The sequence below is a fragment of the Colletotrichum lupini genome, chromosome 4 (assembly GCF_023278565.1).
Source record: "Colletotrichum lupini chromosome 4, complete sequence".
Taxonomy (NCBI): Eukaryota; Fungi; Ascomycota; class Sordariomycetes; order Glomerellales; family Glomerellaceae; genus Colletotrichum; species Colletotrichum lupini.
In genome coordinates, this window is record NC_064677.1 from 3,022,024 (window position 1) to 3,044,607 (window position 22,584).

At 26.8% G+C, this 22,584-nt stretch overlaps 1 protein-coding gene across 1 annotated transcript; it reads left to right on the plus strand.

Annotated features, from left to right (window-relative positions):
• Positions 1 to 2,455: 2,455 nt before the first annotated feature.
• Positions 2,456 to 2,623, plus strand: CLUP02_08021 (uncharacterized protein; the record flags this gene model as incomplete). The annotated part of the gene is made up of 1 exon (XM_049287013.1): positions 2,456 to 2,623. A coding segment is annotated over one exon (168 nt), but the record flags the coding sequence as incomplete, so codon positions are not given.
• Between the last annotated feature and the right edge of the window lie 19,961 nt (positions 2,624 to 22,584).

The window sequence follows — 22,584 nt, forward strand, 5'->3', positions numbered from 1 at the left end:
TATAAGTAACGCCTTAAAGAACTTACTTAAAAGTCTAACGAATTTTATAAATAATAATAATTAGGATACTAAGGGCTAGCCTTTAGCTAATAAGATATACTTACTAAGCGTTAGGTAAAGCTATTACCTATATTCAATAAAATTATATAAAGCGACTTATACTTATAATTACGACTCTAATAATAAGATTATAGCTAGTAACTATAAAAGTTATATTAATAAAGAAGCCGGTATATACCCTTAGTATTATATATATAATAGAGGTTAAGTATTAATAGTATTATAGGTTTAAGAATAATCGCCTAGTTAATCCCTTTATTCTTAGTAATTAATATTATAAATATTTTTATTCCCCTTATTTCTACTATAATCGCGAGCCTAAACTAAGTCGTTAATCTTACTAACTATAATACTAAAACTATAATAACTCTCCTAATTATTAATATTATATCTAACGGTATTACGCTCCTTAATACGCTATTTATCTTTATTTTTAGCTCCCTCCGCGTACTTATTTTTATATTACTCGTCTTTTTTATAACTAGCTCGCTTACCCTTTACGACTTTATTATTATTATAATATCGCTTATTTATAATAAAAAAAGCATTTTAAATAACTACGTAACCGCGTTAAGTATATAGATCTAGCTAAAAAGCCAGTTCCTTAGTATATTATAAATCGTAATAGCCGTATTATTAATCGCTATATTATACTAGTTCTTTATTTAGTTTATAAACTTTAAACGTACTACGTTTAATAGACGTAAGCGTACTAAAAAAGAGATTAATAACTAGCGAGGTATTATTAAAAGAATTAGGGGCGACGTATATATATAAAAAAGTAATAAAAAATAACTTAATAATACTAGTTACTATTCGTTTTTTATATTTCTAATTTTCAAGTTAATATTATATAGTACTAGATTATAGGGTATTATATCCCGCCTTAGCTAATTAGGGCTCTAATTACTATTTATAAATCTCTATTACCGTTAATATCTTCATTTCTTAACGTTTATATATAAAGGTCTCGTCTCTATATATAACGTCCTTAATATTACTTACTAATATTATAGCTATTTATAAGGTTGATAGTAAATATATAAGTACTAATATAAAGTTATAAGTCGTTATTAAGTGGCTAAAAATGCAATTATAAATATTAGTTAAAGTAATATATATTTTAATTAAATATAAGTACTTGTTTTACGCTTATCCCTAAAAGTAGTATTATAGCTAATACTAAACCTCGTTATTTAAAGAACTAAAGTAATATATAAGACTTATATATTTATATATAGGACCCTAGACCGTTAGCTAAGTAAACTATAATTACTTTACTATCTTACTACGTTTATTAAAAAAGAGCTTCTATCTAAGTTACTCGCTTATTAATTAAAAGAATATACTACCGATTATAATAACGACGTAAAATCTTAATCAAAATAGCCGCCTATTAACTAACTTAAAATAAAAAATACTATTCGTAATATAGATTATTTAGTTATAGAACGTCCGTTATTAAGTCTATAAAAGTATTATAAACTAGTAATATATACCCCGCTAGCTTAGAAAAGGATATCTTATTTAGTAAAGGCTTTATTATATTCTTAGTAACTTACTATTAATAAAACGCATCGTTTTAATTCTAAGCTCTAATCGTATTATTAAGTAGCTAATAATAGTTCGGTTATAAATAACGCACTTATTTAAGTACGTATAACGGCTTTTTAAAGTTAATAATAGTCCTAGGATAAGATACTTTTATATTAATTCACTCCTCTTTATCATACTAAGACGTAGTTAATTATAGGGGTAATATAAAGGATATTTAACCCCTAGAGCTATATTAATTCCTAGCTATACGCTTCGCAAAACGCCTTATAAAGTCGGATATTAAAAAAAAGAAATAAGATTTTAATAATCTTAAGTATGCTCTTATAGCGCGTTTACTAACTCCGATTTACTTATAATACGAGGAAAGGGAGCTTTTTTTACTTAAAAGTACTATTTAGAATAAGAGCGTAAGAAGAGCTACTTCGGTAGTATATCTAACGTCACGGAACGTTATAAAACGTTTTTTAAAAACTACGAACTAAAGGTTTAATTGAAGTAGTAAATAACTTATAAAAGAATATCGGTAATTTACTAGTGCCCTAAACGTTAGTTTAATTAATACTAAAATTCGTTAGAAGTCTAGCTCTAGCGAATTATAACTACGAGAACTTCTATAATAATATAGGTCGTATATATATCTAAATTAAGAAATATAATTAATAATAAGTTATAGTTATATTAGTAATACTATATAGTAGCTACCCGCTTTATATAATAAGAATTAAATAGATTTATATTATTATATTTTAAAGCCCTACGATCTCTTTAGTTTATTATTTATATTATACAGAGCGAATTTCGATATATAAATATATTACTTAATATAGAGTACGCTAAGACTTCTAAAATTATTATTATTAGAGGGGGAATTATAGGCCTTACCCTAGTTATAATACTTAAGAAGTTCGAGATTAAATATATTCTTTTAGAAACTTATAACAAAATCGCCCCCGCCGGTAGTAATAGTATCGGCTTATTCCCTAATACTTTTCGGATATATAACTAGCTAGGAGTATATTATATTATAAAATAGCTATTATATATTAAAATTAAAAAAGCGAAGACCGGACGGCTAGTTAATTAAACGTTTACGAGCTCTTTTTAAATAAATTAAAAAGAAGTAAATAAGGTCTAGACTTATTAAAATAACCGTCGAGCTTATATAGCCCTACTTAAGTATAAGTATACTATGCGCATAATTTAAAAATAATAGCTTTTATATATTCTATATAAGGTTTTATAGTATAAAGAGAACGTTTTAATAAATAAAAAAGTAATAGACCTATAGTTCTTTTTTAGTAGCGTTAAGCTATTTATATATAACGGGAGCGTATATAATAGGAGTATATTAATTAGAGCCGATAGTGTTAAGAATATTATTAAAGAGCTAATATATAAAACGGCGGGTCTTACTTAAGGCCGATGCTTATTCTTTTTAAAAACGAGAGAATAGCTACGTTTTATTAATATAACTTCGGTATTACTCATAATATACCTTATTTAAATAACTATTAGTTTAATACTATTTTCTAAGAGGGGTTATCCTTGATAATTAGTCCCGGGCTAGAAGGGTCTTTATACTAGTTATGATTTATTAAGTTTCTAGAGGCTATGCGAGGCGCATATATTCCGACTTATACTAAGATAAATAGGGCGAAATTTATGAAAGAATACGCAGATTACTACGTTACTAAAAACGTTAGTTTTAACTAAATATATAAAAAGCGCGTTTTTGTTATGCTTATTATATTATACAAAGGAGTACAAAAAACCTAGTTTTTTTAAAGGGCCCTTATAATAAGAGATGCGGTATATAAAATAAGTCGTTTAGGTAAGTAATAGGCCGTAGCGAATTAGTTAGCCAATTCTCTAAGTATTTAGTTGAATCCCCTAAGAAACTAAAAAGGTAATAATATAATTAAAATAGCTACTTTCTTTTTTAACTCTTTAAAATATAAGTTTAATACTAAAAAAAGCGGCCTCGCTAGTTTTATAAACGACGACGTTATAGATATTTTTACCGCTTTTCAAAAGGCTTAAAGAAGTTATATAAGCCGCGTTATTAAGTATTTATATATAATCTAGGTACTTATAGCCTTTAAATAACCTTTATTATTTTAATTAGCCCTTAGCGTTTTTTTATAAAATCTTAAAGAGCGTATTTAGGCCCCGATAGCCGCTATTTTTATAAATATCCTAAAGGTTAAGGGTTTGCCCATTCTATTCCGTCCTAAAACAATCCTTTTTAATAATAAGTTTTTTAAAAACGTTATATAAAGCCTAGTAGTAGTTTAAATAGGGACCCTCGTAACTATTAGGGTTAGCTTTAGCCTCCTATAGCTCGTTACTAACCTTAGATCCTCTAATATTTTAATATTCCGTTATATTCGCCCTAGTAAGGAGGTTTAAAACGCGGAATAGCTTTTAACTAAGTTTTTTTATAATAGTACCCTTTTTATTACTACTATCTTCTTTTAATACTTAGTAATAAAATAAAGCGGTTATATAACGCACTCTTTATATATACTAACTTAAGTATTATTCCCTAGTCTAATTTATATTATTAAAGTATATTACGTTAATAATGAAAGTAGGCCCCTCTTCTCTTCCTTTTTTAGCTATACTATTATAAATATAATATCCCTAACTAGTACTTAGTAATACTAAAATATTATTTTTATTTTATTTAACTATATTCTACTTACTAAACGGTCCGTCCCTGTCGAGATTATAAATAGCTTAGCGCCTACCTTAGCTCTAAGTTTTATATATTTTATAGTACCAACGATTAAGTTTATATTAATTAGTAATATAAAGTAAGACGGGGATATACTTAGGATATTAAGGCTATTCTTTTTTATTATCTTTTTTATATACGGGTTTTAGTATATACTCCGGTAGATAATACTATATTAATAATATTCATTTAGTATATCTAGATATAATAAAGCTAAGAAAGTTAAAAACGAATTTAAATATTATAAAAATAAAAATGTACTGGCTTTATAGTTATCCTTTACTTATACCTACGGAGTATAGGTAATAGGTTATTTTCTAGCCCTATTCTGGGTATTCTATTATAAAAACTTATTAGTACGTACTTATTTCTTTAGTACGCCCCTAGATATAAACTCATTTAATATAAACGTAGTAGTTTATATAAATATTTAATCTCTTAAAATCCTATCTTATTTCTTACGCTCTTAGAATAGTTATTTATAATATATATACGACCTAAACCCTTTATTATATAACTATATTAATAACTAAGAATGCGTACTTATTATATATTCTATTACCCTTAGATAGTTTATACTTAGCTCGGGGGTAATATAGGCTACTTTATAATACTAACGGGAGGGTATTTTATTACGTCTATCTATATTAAAATAAGCTATATAATCCTACGGTATTACGAGATAGTAACGTAATAAGAAGCTATATTTATAAGCCCGAGGATATATCCTTTAGTAAGCCTTATATATTACGTAAAATAAACTCGACGCTAGTTTAATAAAAAAGGGGTTTTCTAAATCTCTAAAGAGAACGAAAGGGTATTATAGATTAGAAAGAAGTTATTTAGTTAGAATTCTAAAGCGAATCAATTTAATTAAGAAGGAATAAGTACGATCTGTTTAGTACTAAACCTATTAGTAATAATAGGACGTCTAGATATACTATTCTTACTAAAGGTTAGGGCGGGAGCCTATGTATTTAAGGCCTTAATAAAACCTATATACTAGCTAGGTATTTAGTTCGATAAAAGACTATCTTTTTAATACTACGTCGACGTAAGAGTAGTTATAATAAAGAAAGTAGCTTACTATTTTAAGTACTTTATAAATATAAAAAGAGGATTACTAACGGCCGTTATATAAAAAGCCGTTATTTTTTATATATTACTAACTACGCTCTTTAATACTAAAATATAATATATAAGTATTGTAAAGCCGGCCCCGAGATACTAAAGAGAAATAGCTACGGCTCTATCTCTTTAAAAAAGACCCGTTAATATAAGCTAATAAAGGCTTTTATAAAAGATCGATAGCATTATTATAATAGTAATAAGGGCTATCCTACTTATTTAGAAAATAACGCTAACTAGCCGCCTCTTTTAAAACGCCGGCTTATTATTAACTAAAGTCGCTTTAAAAGGCGTCTACTTATAGGCTGCAGTCTAATTATAAAAAGTTAATTGTTAATACCCTCTAGTTACGTAGCTCTCGTAATAAGGATAGTAATAAATAAGACTATAACGGACGGTAGAACTCCTACTAAAATATAAAAAACTAACGTTTTTCTTATTATAATACTTACTAAGCTTATAGGATTAAATAGTAGTTTAATATAAAAAAGAGGCTACGAAAGCTTTTAAGTACTAACTAAGGATAGTATTAAAAGGCTATTTAATTATTTTTTTAAATAGCTCTAGGGTAATAAATAGAGCCGTAGGGTACGGCTTTATTATATACTAAAATTTTCAACGTATAATATACTTATACGGCCGACTTAGATCAATAAAAGTATTTAATATTAAAATTAAAAGAGCATAAGCTAGCCTTAAAAAAGCTCTATTTATTAATTATAATTATCTAATTTATATATATATTAATAATACTAGCGTTATATAAAGTATTTATAATAAGGTACTAGACTCGTTATAAGAGGCCTTTCTTAAAATCTAAGAAGTAGCTAGGATATTTAATATATAGACGCACTAGTTTCCGGGATACTAAGGTATTAAAAAGAATAAAGCTATAAACTAGCTAGTTAAAAAAAGAACGATACTATAAGCGTAAATAAGTTAAATAGTAATACTAACGGGTATTAAGTAGCTTATAAGAAAAAACTATAAAACTAGTATAAGAAATAGTAATATAAAGAGTAAAGGCCGCAGTATACGGACTTAGGGCTTAAGGTAGCTCTATATAGCCTTTTTAAACTAGCTATTAGATTAGAAGTCTAATTTAACCGCGGTATATAGCTAACTGCGCAGGGGCTAATTAGGGGCCCTATTTACGATTATTATAACTAGCTTAACTTACGGTTAGAACCTCCTTTTTATACTTATTACGTAAATATTTATATAGTTTAATTAATCTTTTTATTAAATACGGTTCGAACTAACTACCCTATAATAGGGATATCAATATTAATTAGCAATTAAATTCTATTATTATAAATTAGTAAGGTATTATATTATATAGAAGAGACGACTTTTTAATACCGTATAGGATAAGAGGTTCGTATTAATTAACTTTATAGAAGTAGATAAAAAAGAGGCGATTTTTAAATACTATATAGAATTAAATAATCGTAGCCCTTTATTACTTACGAGAAGTCGACGTTTATTATATTAAATTACGCTAATTAATAAAACTGTTTAAGTAACTAGTCTTTCGCCGTTACCCTAAGTAGCTTTTTTACTAAACTAACTTTTTTATAGCCGGCCCGTAATTAGAAATTAACTAGTTAAATTAGTAAAAGGAAATACTTACGTAGCGACTACTTACTTAATTAATTAGCGTAATAAACGAGCTTAATAATATAATATAAAAGAGTACTATACGATTAAAAAAAAAAGATCTTTAAATATAAATATTCTTATTTAATAATAAAGTAATCTTATAGGAGTTATTAAGCTAAGAAATATATAGTATATAAAAAAGTATATTATTACGAGGATTTCTTAAATACGACCTTAAGCCCGTAATCTAAACGATTTCTTTATAGCCCCCTTGATTACCCCCCGGGTATTATTTAAGAATATAGTATAAGGGACGGTTTAATAAGGGAAGAGGGGATTTAGAGGTCTTAATAATATTAAGTTAAGAGTATTATAAATCTTAGAAATTAATTTAATAAAAAAGCGGCTACCCTAAAATAGTTTTATAACCTCTTATTAAACTTATTATTAGCCTAAAAAAAGGTTAGAAAAATAAGGATCTAAAGGGAAAAGAAAAGAATCCTCTAAAGGGCCGCTAAAAGGCTTCTTTTTACACTAACTCCTAGCGCGAGATTATTGATTTTAAAAAATTAACTAAATAATAAAAAGGGTCGTTAGTAAGTAATAATTACTTAACTATAATTAAGTTATAAAAAAGACTATTTAAAAAATATAAAATAGGGTACTAAGAAGCTATAAAAAAAAGATTTTTAAGGTATCTAACCTTACTAAGTACGAGTAATAAGTAAGTATTTTTAATAAGTCCTTAACGTTTACGATTTTATAAAAAAGAGGGCTTAACTTCGCTAACTATACTTAATAGCCTATATAGCTCTTTTATAAGCCGCCCGGCGTTTATCTTTAACTATTTTTATAAAATACTACCCTAGAGGAGGTAGGTCAAGGAAAGAAGCTATTTAAAAATTATAAGAAGTATAAGGCTTAAGAGGTTAGAAGTATATAAAATAGTAAAAGTCGGTAACTAATAAAGATCCTAAGACTAATTATTATATCTTTTTATAGTAATATAAACGTCTATTACTATTATTAAAAAAAAGAATTACTAAAACCTACTTCTTTATACTAAACGAAAAAGAGGATCTTAGTAAGTACGATAATTAGTAATTTAAAAAGGTAATAGTACTTACTAAAAATAGTAGAAACAAGAGTAATAGCGAGATAGCGAGATGAAGCGGGAATTTCTTAAACCTTAATAAATTTATTAAGTAATAAAAGTACGGATTTATTATAGCTAGTGCGTAGATTAGATATATCCTTATTAAGACTAAATACGTTAATAATTATTAATATAAGTATAAGCTAAAGTACGACCTTTAGTAAGTTAGGGTAAAAGAAAAGAGGACGAAACCCGATCTTAAATAGAATCTTAATCTTTTATAAGTAAGTAAATATTAACTTAGATTATTAGGGGACGTAGATATATAAAATTATAAATTAGCCTAATAATAAGTAAATTAACGTAATATTAATCTATTTAACTAAGGTTTATAAGAAAAAGGGGCTATAGGGGTAACCCCTATTTTATAAAATTATAAACGACCTTAGCTACTAGCTAGATAAATAGTTTGCGAGCGTAAGCTTAGGAATTATAAAAGTAGTTAATAAATTCCTCTATAGGCAAGGGGTATTATTAACGTAATTATAATTATAAGAACTATATAAAATATTAGTAGCGACGGTTATAAAGGAGGAATTCGTATTACAGAACTAAGTATAAATTAATAGAGCGTATAATTATTTTAACGAATTTAAAAAAAGAGTAAACGACGTAGATTTCTTTTTTATAATTACTCATAGTAATTTATTATTATAAAAGGATATATAGAGGTAAAATATAGTACTAAAAGTACGATAATCGACGATTTTACTTATTTTAATTTATAGCTCGTTACTGTTATTAATACGAAATTCGGTACTAATTAGCTAATAAAAAAGGAGGTGGACGACCCGAAGTTATTAATAATACGTAGCGACGCAAGGATCGTATATAAATACTAAAGATTTAGTAATAAATACGAGGTAATTTATAGACTTGAAAAAGATATTTTTAAAAAAGAAATTATATTTTAAGGGGAAGTACGAGGTTTTATAAAAAAGCTTAATAATATTTTACGATTATTACGAAAAGGTTAGAATTAGGGAATACTAGTATTATTTAGTAATTAATATCGTATTCATAAGTAAAGCCTCTAATTATTATTACGAAGCGGTACGTAATCTCGATTAAAACGACTTTTTTAATATTATTAATATAATCCAAAGCCGCTTTAAGACTTATAATAAGAACTTAGAGCTCCTATTTAAGCTACGAGCGATTTCTTTTATATTTATAACTAGGTTAATAGAGGGTAAATTACGAGTAGAGATCCTTAAAAAGCTTATTAATCGAATCGATAAGTTAATAAAAACCTAGCTAAATAAGGGAATAAACGAGCGAAAAGTCGGATATTTTTATATTATAATTTAGTGCGTATTAAAAGTAAAAATAACCCTATATAAAGTACTTAAAAACTACGAGACGCTCTACTTAAAGCTAAAATCTAGCTTTAATATTAAAGCGAGAATATTATACTAAACCTACCTCTAGGTATATAACGGCCCTTATTAATAATATTAAGTCGATCGAACGTATAATAAGAAAAAGAAAAGAGGCTAAATACGGTAATTATTAATAAGGAGGCTTAGATTCGTTAAATAAATAGAGATCTAACTCGCGAGTAAGGTAATAGAAGAAGTAATACTATATTTATAAAAAAAATAGATATTAATTAAGTAATTATTTTAAAAAAGAGCGTACTAAATCGTACGAATAATATAAAAAGTTAAGGGTAATAAATAGTAAAACTAGCCCTCGTCGGTTTAACTAATTTTTTATTATATATAAAGGCAAATCTAGGAATATAAAACCTAGTAATAGTAGCTAAAATAATAGCCTAAAGTATCCGCCCCCTATAGGAAATTTAGAAAATAAAAAAGATCTTACCCCCTATACTAACGAATTAGATTATAATAAAATCGATAATATAAACTACTTTTTTTTTGCCCCGTTAGCCTCTAAAGAATATACGAAGCTAAATAAATAAATAGTAATAAAAGCTCTTAATAAGTAAGCTTTTATTTATAAATAGTAAGGGAAGGTCCCTTAGATAATAAATATAGAAGTAGTTAAAAAGGTAAATTTAATAAGGCCGTAGTCTATTCTCTTAACGCTTAAAAAAAAGACGCTACCTCTCTTAATACTTAAAAAGAAAAAATGAAATACTTAGTAAATCTAGGGGTAATTAGAGGGGTCCTTTTTATACTACTTAAATTACTTAAATACTAAGCTCGTATAAGTATTCTATATAAATAAAAAGTACGGCTTAGATAATCTTTATAAAATTATCCTAAATACTAAAGTATTATAATAATTAATAGGAGAAAAGGGTAATTCTAAGTACTATAAAAGATCGCGCTAGTAATACTTAATATATTAATAATAGGTATTATAAGAATTAGTTTTAGCCTAAGTAAGGAAATCGTTACTCTAAGTATAGTAAAAGTAGAGACGTATTTCGGAATAATAACTTTTTATATTTTACTTATTAATACCCTATTTCTCTTATTTCTAAAAAACATAAATTAACTAGGTATTATATTTAATAATACAAAGAACACAATCTCTAGTAATAGGTATTTCGAAATAGTTAAATAATAATAGGGGTATGTGTTTATAAAGCTTATTAATAATACGAAGTTAATTAATTACCTAACGAAAGGTGAGCTTAGATAACTATATTAGAGATTCGAGTACCCGTCGGTTATAGGGCTATATACCCTCCTAAAGTAATTAAGTAATAATAATATTAAAATAAGGGTGCTAGAGTAGTTAATAAAAGTATATTATTAATACTAAATAAATACGCAGAGCCTACGCAAATTTATATTTAAATTACGTAATAAGCTTAACCTTAATTAGGAAATTGTTATTAATATTTTGTACTTAAATAGTCGGCTAGTTTTATATATAATCGACGTAGCTATATCCTTTCAAATAGGGTAATTCCTCCGGGATTTATAAGTAAAAATAATATAGGTAGCCCTACGAAAAAGCTAGATCGATATATACTAAGGACCGCTAGATAGTATTAGAACCGACGCTAGTACTAGCTTTAAGTTAATAGAATTTAGGGAAAATATAACGGCCTATAGTATATAGCTAAAAGTCGTACTTATTAAAACGTACTATAGTATTAAAAAAATAAAAAGGGCACACTAGTAGTTAAAAAGGGCGTTTAGAATTATTAAAAAGGAAAATCCGGATTTTATTAATAACCAATACCTCTAAATAGTACTTAAATATTATATCAATACTATGAGGGTTAACCCTACCCCTAACCCAAAGGCCTAACGGGCTTATACTAACGCTATTAATATTTAGAGCATATTTCAAAACGACCTTAGCCTTATTACTATAATTAAATATAAACTAACGAGCCTAAGTAATTAAAAAAGTAATATAAGTACTACGCGAAGTAAGTATAAAAAAGTAAGTTAATAAAATAATTACTACGCACAATAGGCCCGATATAAAGGGTAATTTAAATATATTACTAAATTTAAACGTACGAGTATAGCGCAAAATCGCTTAATAATAGGCTAGGCTATATAAATTAATTTCTATTAACGAGCGCTCTTACGTAGTTATGAGGGATCGTAACTAGCCCCTCGAAGTATTAATTATAGTAGTTAGACTATATTATAGGGATCTTAGTAAAATAATTTCCGACTTATAAAAAGAAAAAGAGCTAGGGGAAACTATATAACCCATAATAAAAGCATAGGAAATTATCCTTAATAAGATTATTATAATAATGTTAATAAATAACGAGGAAGAGGAAATTACTAAAAGGGTACTAATATTACTAATAAGACGTTATAAAAGACTACGACGGTAAGCCTTAACGCAGTAATTTATTACTAATAACGAGGTAATTAATACTTTTTATATAATAAAAAAGAAAGCCGATTTCGAACTAGTAATTAAACTACGTAAGGAAGGCGTAATTATAATTATTAAAAAGCTATATAAAGGATTAGATCTTATTAAAATAATTACTTTTTACGATCGAGGGGTTTATTAATTTATCTTTTATAACCTAAAGAAAAATATAAACCTTTATATATTTAAATTACAAATAATTCGTAAAATTAAAAAGAAAAGAATACCTTAGCCGTATAAGAAGTTTAAATACGTAATTTAGGGGTACGGTAATATTAAAAAGGTAATACTATCTATATAATTACTTATTATATAGCGCTATAACTAACGATTAATAATAGTATTAATAGCATCGCTATAGAAAAAGGGATATGAGATTTAGGGCCGTTATATTACCTAGGCCTATACTTAATCGGCTATAGGGCTTATAAAGAAAATCCTAGCCTATTTACTAAAGGAAATGGCTAGTAAGTACTTAAAAAGCACGATTATTAAAGTACTTAAATTACTATATAAGCTCGCAAAATCGGGTACTTATTAATAAGCTACCTATTATAATTTTTATATTAATTAATTATTAATAACTATATTTATATACGACTCGTACTTATTAGTTTTAGAGTACGAAAGTAACTAATTTAGGATTATTAAAATATAAACAAACGATATATAAGGCCTATTTAATATTAACTTTATAAAAAAGGAGGATAAGGAGCTTTAAAAAGCGGGCTTCGTAATAAAACTAAAAGAGGTCCTTATAATAAATACCCCCCTAGTATTTAATAGCGGGATTCTTATAATTAAGAAAGAAACTATCGTTTTTTAGTAAAAGGGGTAGGGTAAAAAGATTAATTTTATTAATTAGGACGTAACTAATATTAAAAAGTAGTATAAGGCTAAGCTTATACGAGGGGTATATATTATAAGTATATATTAGCCTAAGGCGACTTTTAATTATACTAAGGTAGCGTAAGCTATAGATTTAACTAAATAAGACGTCGAGGTACTTAATAAGCAGCTTAAATAGTAATAAACGAATCTCGATAGAGGCCTCGTTTATTACCTAATTAACTTAGTAATTAATAAGCTCTATATCTTCGTTAATGAGTTATTTATAAATAACGATAACCTTATTTCGTAGTTAGGGTATATTATTATCCTAGTTAACGAGAGGATAAGTAAAAGCGAATTTACTATTTACGGTAATATAATCTATTACTCATTAACTAAAAATAAGCGGGTAATAAGAAGTATACTTACGTTAGAAGTTTATCATATAGTTAACGGTATTAACTTTACTTACGTAATTTCTATAATATTAAGGAGGATTACTAATTAACTTAGCTTTTTACCGATCCTAATAGTTATTTATATTAATTCTTATTTATTATACGAATACCTCGTCAAATTAGGGACGATAAAGGAAAAGAGGCTTATAATTAATATTATAGCCCTTAGGTAATTATATAAAAGGCGCGAAACATTTAAGATCTATTAGATTAATAACGACGATAACCTCGCTAACGCTTTTATAAAAATAGTACTTAATAAGGGATTAGAATAATTCGTAAGTAGCAGAAAGGTTAATATACGAATAAAAAAATAGGTTATATAAAAAAAATAAAGAAAAAGAGAAAAAGGAAACGACTTAGTAAACGGACCCGAGGTCGAATTATACCTCTAACCGTAGCTATTAAATTAATAAAAAAAAGAGAAAGTTAGTATTAAATTAGAAGTTTAATTCGACTGCGGTATATAGCCGACTACGTAGGGGCTAATTAGGGGCCCTATTTATAATTATCGTAGCTAGCCTAACCTGTAGTTAGAACCTCTTTTTTATATTTATTACGTTAATATTTATATAGTTTAATTAATCTCTTCGTTAAATACGGTTCGAACTAATTACTTTATAATAGGGATACTAATACTAGCCTTATTACGGGCTACGTTATACTACTTATTAATAGCACGGTTAGGTTACGGAGACTTTAAGTAATATTATTAACGTTTTAACTACGACGACGCTTTAATAACGTACTTTTATAAAGAGGTAAAAGACGTAAACTACTTAGTTTATTATTAATTAATATTAATAAAAAAGTAATAGTAGCTAACCCTCTATTCTTATAATGTACGTAAGCTAATAAGCCCTATGAAATCTCTCGAGGCTTATTTTAAAAAATTACTTACTAACTTACGAAGCTTCGAGGCCTTTTTCTATATAACGGGCTTTTTTTAAAAAATCTATTTATAATACTAATACTTATATTACTTATATTTATATAAATATAAGTACGGATTATAAAGAACTTCCTAATTTTAAGGGACGATTTAGAATTTTTCTTTCTAAAATACTAGCGGGAACCGGGGATAAATAGAACGTATAATAATTATAAAGTATAATTTAAAGGATAATATAAAGAGATGACGTATTATAAAATAGGTAGCTTTAGCTCACGGCCCTCTACGCCCTATACCTTTTGGGAGGTTTATAATAAAAGCCTAGGTCCTTTTACTACGGCGTTAAATATAATAATAATAATAATATATAAAATTATTAAGATTCGTACTAGCCAAAAGGCTTTGTCTTATTAATATATATATTAATAGTATTTATTACTTACTAATTATCAACTAGTCCCCCCCCCCCCCCCCCCCCCCCCCCCCCCCTCACGAAGCCTTTTTTTTTCTTTTTTTTTTTTATAAAAATAATATTTTTTTTTTTAATTATAAAATCATTTTAAAAATTATTTTTTTTATTATAATATTTCCAACACTCCCCCCCCCCCCCCCTTCTACCCCTAGTAGCGGATTAAGGAGCCGTTCTTTTACTACTTCGTTAGTAAGACTATAATAGTCTATTATTATAGAGGCTAAAACCTAGTTTAGTATCTTTTTAATTAACTATCTCTTAGTAATATAATAAAAAGGATAGAGAATTAGGATAAAAAACAATAAACTATAAAAGAATTAGCTTTAATATAAGGTCCTATATACTATATACCCCTCCGGGGACCCGTTCTAAGTACCGGACCCTTATTACTGATAAAAAATAAAAAACGTAAAAAATAGTAAATGTAAAAAAGGTTTAAGGGCGAGTCTATATCTACTTTTGCTTTTATAACTTACTTAATTCTATATTAAGCTATACTAACTCGACGTTTTTCAATCTAGTTTAAAGAGCGAGTATAGCTATTCTCTTTTAGTTCTTAATTAAAAAGTATTATATACTCGCTATATTTAGTAATAGGCTCCCGTACGTAATAATAAAGAGCTGGGCTTTGCTATTTTTTATATTAAGACCAAGGGCTAATATATTTACGCTTTAAAACTTAAAGTAAATGACTTTTTAAAAAGCTATATAATAACTAATATTAAATTATAAATCTTCTACCTATCTTTAGATTAAGGCCTAGTAAACTATATTTTAGCTTAAAAAATCTTATTTAAGATTTCAATTATAAATAATAAAAGGTATATAGGACCTAAGAATTCTTACTTATTTATATAAGCTAAGTTACGCTACGGCTATTATAATAAAATGAAAACCCCTTAGTTCTTAAAAAGTAATTAATACTACCCCCGGTCTCGTCGAGGAAATAGAGCCTATATATATTATATAATACGGTAAGTATACTATAAAACGGATAAAGTTAATAAGCTTAGTAGAGATATTAATAGCGGTATCGTAACTATAAAACTTATAAAAAATATTAGAAGTTATTTAAAACGTAATTAGAGGAGTAAAAAGAGTAAGTCCGCGTATAAATAGTCATTATTATACTAGGGTCGATTTACTAAAAAAGAAATTAAAGTATATATATATCCTACGGCTTATAATATAAGTAATATTATACCTAAAATAAATACTAGCGATATTACTATATATTGAGATTGAAAACACTAATCTTTATAATATAAATAATAGACTTCTATCGGAATATAGTAAGCGTTAGCTTATTAGTATACTATTAAATTATTAAATATTACTCTATTAAATAAAATAGAGCCCGGATAGAGGTAAGATAGTATAGGTCTCGGGTCCTTAATAAAGCGATCCTAATACTAAATAGCGAGAGTTAGCGCTCCCGTACTTTATAAATTCCGTTAATAAGGCTAATAAAACTAAGCCGGGGCTTAGTATATACGGTTTTAATACTACGAAAGGGCCTATACAACTATTAGCCCGCTTATACGTAAATAAGTAAGTACGTAAATAGGATTATATTAAATATTTAGTAAAGTTATACTTAACGATTAAGCGGGGCTAGGCTAAAATATAGTAATATAATAAAAGAAGAGAAAGAGGAGGTAAGAAAGGTAATACGGAATCCGTAATAAAGATATACTAAGTATAAATAGTACCGCTATTAGCCTCTTTTTATTGATGATAGAATAAGTAAACAATACTAAGGTAAAGTAGTAGAGAATAATCCTAGTACCTATAGCGTAAATAGCTTAGCTTATTACTTATAAAACGAAAGTTCGTAAAGTAAGCTATAAAGACCTATCCCGGTCTCTAGGGCAAAATAATACTAAAGGCCTACTACTATCTACTAATTAACATATAGTACTTAGAATATTCTATTAATTATACTTTCTATATATAAGTTACTATAACTTAGGCTCTCTTAGGTTATTAAAACTACTTTAGTATAATTACGGATTAGGGCTTTATAAATCGGCTCTTAATAACTATAAATCTATAGAACGCGTAGTAATTATAAAGTATAATTTAGAGGACGTTATAAAAAAACGACGTATTATAAAGTAAGTAGCCTTAGCTTACGGCCCTCTACGCCCTATACCCTTCGGGAGGTCTATAGTAAGGGCTCCGGCCCTTTTATTATAGTATTAAATATAATAATAATAATAATAAATACGGTTTAAAAATACATTAACTAGTATTATCGTTAATAATACCGTTTTTTTATATAATATATAAGTTCCGAAATACGTTAATAAGGACTTAGAATAAAGTATAGCTTAAAATAATAAGAAATTTAGTTAACTATTTTATATTAATAAAATATCTCTTTTTTACTCTCTTTATAATACCCTATAAATCATCCTCCGTACGATTCTTCATAATATTAATAAAGCGTACCTAGGACTAATCGCTCCTAAAACTATAAAAAAAAGAGGAAAATGAGGTTAGTTAGAATTATTAAATGCAACTACGATCTATATATCTTATTACCCCCTTTTTATACTAATATCGGCTTTTCCTCTATTTACCTCTTCTTAATATAGCTTAAGTATAATAACTAATAAGTTACTATAAAATAAATATATAATACGTTCTAAAATAAGCTCTTAATATTATATTACGCAACGTTCGAGGTATACTTAACCCTATATTATTTTTATAACAATAAGTATACTTCTTAAATAAGACTATATATATACCTAGCTCATATCTAACTGCTATTAAAAATTCTATAACGATCTAACTAATTATCATAGGGCTACTACTACTCATACTATTTATAATAAAATACTTACTAATCGTAATAATCTATTTATATCTTTATATTTATCTATTATACCCCTATTATCAAGTTAGCTACTATAACTAGCTAAATACTATGGGCGCAATCTACGTTATAGGGTAGGTAATAATTAGTTAGTAATACTACCGGGGCCTATACGTCGTAATATTATTAGAAATTCTAATATACTAGCTATAAGCGCCTTCTTATATCGTACGTAATATACTTTATTATATAACTAGCTTTACTAACTCTATTATAAAATAAGTAAATACTTAAATTACGCTCGGTATACCTTCTTTAAACTACCTAATTAGTAAGTTATTATAAAAAGGAGAGGTTATAAGGGGGGGGGGGGGGGGAAGGGAGAAAGAGAAGGGGGGAGGGAGGGGGTTACTTATATTATAAATTATATTATATAATAAGCGTAGTATAGTTTACTTTACTAAACTAAATATAAATATTATTTTATAAAGGTCTATATAACCTAGGCCGCTATATATATATATAATAAACCGCCGCTTATCCTAACCCGCCCTAATTATAGATTAAAATTAGTTACTATAAGCTATATATATTTTAAAAGTAGTTAAAAAAATACCTTTATTACTATAGTTAACGTAACCCTACGTTACGTAACGTAGTACCTAAAAAACGGGGTAAGTAGTTAGTATAATATAAAATTATAACTTTATATAAAATAATAATAACTAAACCTCGGTTTAAAACTTTTATAGCTTCTTTTAGTTAAACGAACTCTTTTTACGTCGCTACGCTTACCCTCTTTCTTAGCTATATACGCGCTCCCATTATTATCCTTAATATAATATAGGCTTACTAAGCCAAGCCTAGTTTATAATATCTAATTAAATAAAAAAGATAGGCTAGTAACCGGTCCCGTTAACTATTTATTAAAAAACCTAAGTAAGGGCTTTTACTATAAACTTTTATAAGCTTTTGACTAATAGTTTTATATATCTTAAGCTAGCCTTAACGTAATCTCGAGCGCTATCAATATACTTTATACTAACTTACTTCTTATTAATAATATTAAGAATTTGTCGCCTTTATAATATAGTATACTAGCTACTTATATAATCTTTAGTATTATATAAACGATTAACTTAACTAACTACGCGTATTTCTATACCCTTAAAAAACTTCTATACCTAAATAATCCCCGCATTATATCTCTTTTTACTAAAGAGCTAATAATTCTCTACCGTAGTTAGAGGATAAATCTAGTCTAATAGGATATACTAACTTACTTAATTAAAAATAATTATATTAATATAATAACTAAGAGAGCTAGTAGTCTCTTCTAGCTAGGGTTAAGGCTTATATAATCCGAGTTATAAAGTAAAATAAATTATATCGATCTTATAAACGTTATTAGTATTCTTTTCTAAATCCGTAATAACTATACGAACCTTATTTTAGAGAATATAATATATTAAAAGGGACCGTACGAAGATTTAACTAAAGATAAGTTTAGCTTCCCTATTATTTTGAGTATTTAATCCGACCCTTATAATACATAGCTCCTCGGTATCCTTGAATAAAAAATAGAAAAAATAGAATTAAAGCGTTCCGTAGTTACGAAAATAAAAGCGATTAATAGCTTAGTATATATAAAATAGGTTATTAATATACTTATTAGCTACGCACGCTAAATAATTAAGGATATTAAAAAAGACGAGGGGCCGAACGAGGGCTTATATATATTTTTAAATTAGGTAAATATAAGAGGATAGTAAAATAAAGTTCTTTATATACGTATCCTTAAGTACTTTATTAGGGTTTTTTAGCTTACGGTTCGTATATTAGCTTATAATTCGGCCGACCCCTACTCTATCTTAATCGTTTATTATTTATAACTATATTTAAAACCCGGACCCTTTTTATATTATTATTAAATATAAGCTAGTTTCGCGTTATATCTTTATAGTACTATCTCTTTAATACTTTTTTACCTTTTTTAAAAAAGTCCTATATCCTTTAATTTAACTATTTCGCTCTTATTCTATTTATAAAATTCTTACTTAAAGCCCCCCCTCTCTCTACTTCCTACTTTACTTTTAATAGTACTTACTATTTTATATAATATTTAGTTATAATAATAGGGCTTTAATTCTTAAGTAGTTAATTATTTACGGCCGTAATAGAGGTATTATCTATTAATACGTTCTACTTTTATAAATACTCTTAATAATTACGCCAACAAAGCTAAGTTCTATCTATAGCCTAAAACTATCTCCCTTAAACACTAATATTAATACTAAAAACGTCTTCGTATGAAAAATTATCTTTTTAAACGTAAGAGTATTAATATATTTTCTAATTAGTTTAATACTTTTTACGTCTTATGAAATCCCTCTCTAAGAAACGGCCTCGCTACCTAATATTAGCTAATACGATAGAACTTATAATAAAACCTATAATAAAACTTATAATAGAACTTATAATAAATTCTATAATTTCAATTATATTACCTATTTATACTAATCTAGCCTATACTAATTTAGCTTAGTTATACTAACTTCCCGCTTACGAGCCTTAACCTAAGTATTATAAACTTATATAGAATAATAATTATAGCTAACTATAAACTTTTCTAAATCTCGTTTATAATAATAATTTAATAAATATTATAACTTTACTTTAAAATATATTTATTTTTATTTTATACTTACTACATTTACTTAGGAACGAGCCGCTTATTTATCTTATTATAAAATATAACTATCTTCCCCTTAATATCTTATAATAGAGCCCCTCATTATTTAATACTTATTTTATAGCCTTTACTCTCGTCCCTAGCTTCGCTCTTACTACTCTTATTATTAGTTCTTAATAGCGTCGTTTTTTAGCCCGCTATATTTAGAGTTATAAAGTTCTGTTTAAGTATATATATCTCTATTATAATACTAGGTCTAAATATATATCTTATTATATAATTATATACTTAGCCGTTTAGAGCACTCTTATTTATATTTTTTAACTATAACCGATTTATTACGCTAAAAAAAATAGCTATACTTAAGTTTTTATACTTTTTATATATATTATAGCTCGCTCTTAAATAAGAGGGAGAAATATTTATTAGTAGTTCGGTCTTAGAGAGGATATTTATATTATTAAAATATATTACTTAGTTAAAATTGCCTACTTTTTAATACCGCGGTCCTAATAGAGGGACCGAAGTAATAAGTTATAAAAGGGCCGGGGGTACTACTACTAAAGCGAGTTTTAAAACCTATAGTAATAAGACTACTTTCTAACTTATAATTACTACTATTAGTATTCGTACTAGGGCCTAAGTAGCTATTTCGTCTATATACCAAACGGATCGACGTTAAAACTAAAATAGCTTTCCGTATTAAAAATAATTTAATACTCTTAGCTAATTAGAGAGTATACGGGTACTACTAACCGACCTATACTATTACTAATTACTACGGTACTAATATAATCCGAAAATAACGTTACTCTAATCCTTATTATTTATATCTCGTTAATACTCTTAAGCTTACTACGCCCTAGTATCGTACTAACCTTAAGTATAATATATAGTATACGAGTAGGCTTTTTTTAGAATTTATAGCCTAGGGCTAGGTTTATACTTATCCTTAGTAATACTAAGCCTCTACTATAGCTAACCCCGTATAAAAGGACCTTTTTTATTTAATATATAATACCTAATCCTTTTATTATATAATAATTAAACCCTAGGTTTATACTATCAGTATATATCGTCGCTATAACGTATATAATCTTACCTAGGTTAATCTAGGCTTTTCAAATAGCCTTTTTATATATATTAATAGCTAGTAATACGCCGTTACTTACAAATACGTTATAAAGCTTTATTATAAATAGAGGGCTCTCTTTATTTAAAATCAAGTAGTTTAGTAATAAAATAGACAAACAGAACTTAATATTAATACGTCGGTTTATAAAAAGTATTTTATTTATCTTACTATATACGTAATTAATAACTATATTATTAAATATAGGATAGGCTACTTTTTATACAAGAGACTTAGGGTAATACTTCTTACTAAAATAATTTAAGATATCGGCCTTTAGTAAGTAAGTCGGATATTAACTACTTATATTAAGAATATCGAGATTAATATTTCTAAAGCCGTTAGGGCTAGTTATTATAAACTATTAAATAGGGGGCTAGCCTTTAATTAAGCAAAACTACGTATAGTTAACTACCTTTGAGCTAGTTGATTAATAATAAAATAATAAAAAGCCGGTACTTTAATAATTAATAAGAAATATTATAATAGCCTAAGTATATAAGAGAGTATATCCTCTTAGTGTGTGTACTAAGTAAAGAGCGAGAGACTTAGTAATATCGTAACTATATAACTACGTAAAGGGCGTAGCTAATACTAAAACTACTTCGCTAAAAATAAAAACGTTATAAAAAAATAAAAAAGGGGAGCCTTAAATAATAAAAGCTTAGCCTGTACCGCGCATATTTCCCTATAATTAAGTACGTTTTACCTAACTAAATAAATAACGCGAGCTTAGAAAAAAGTATTATAATAAGTTATTATTACCTTAATTAAACCTAAAAAAAAAAGTAAATAAGATAAAGAATAAGTTTCTAAGCTATTGAATTTTACTTAAAACGATTTCTTATTACTCCCTTCTCCTATAAAAATAAATAAATAATTCTCTATTATATATCGTTTAATCCTACCCTCTTACTAAAGGGTCGTAATTCTTTAAGGAGTTAAAACGCCGTTTTAAATATTATAATTAGTCTTAATAACCTAATAGTCCCCCTAATTAATGGGGGTAATAGAATTACGGTTATTTTAATAATATTCTCTACTTACCGAACTAATTAAGTAAGACTCTCCCTTATATTACTTTCCTATTCTAGCCTTTAGCATATAGCTCTATATACCTTTTATAAAATAGAATATTATAATAGTTATAAATATATAGCAGAGCTACTAAGTACTAGAGTAAAGAGGGCTATAATAATATTATATCCTAAGTAAAAT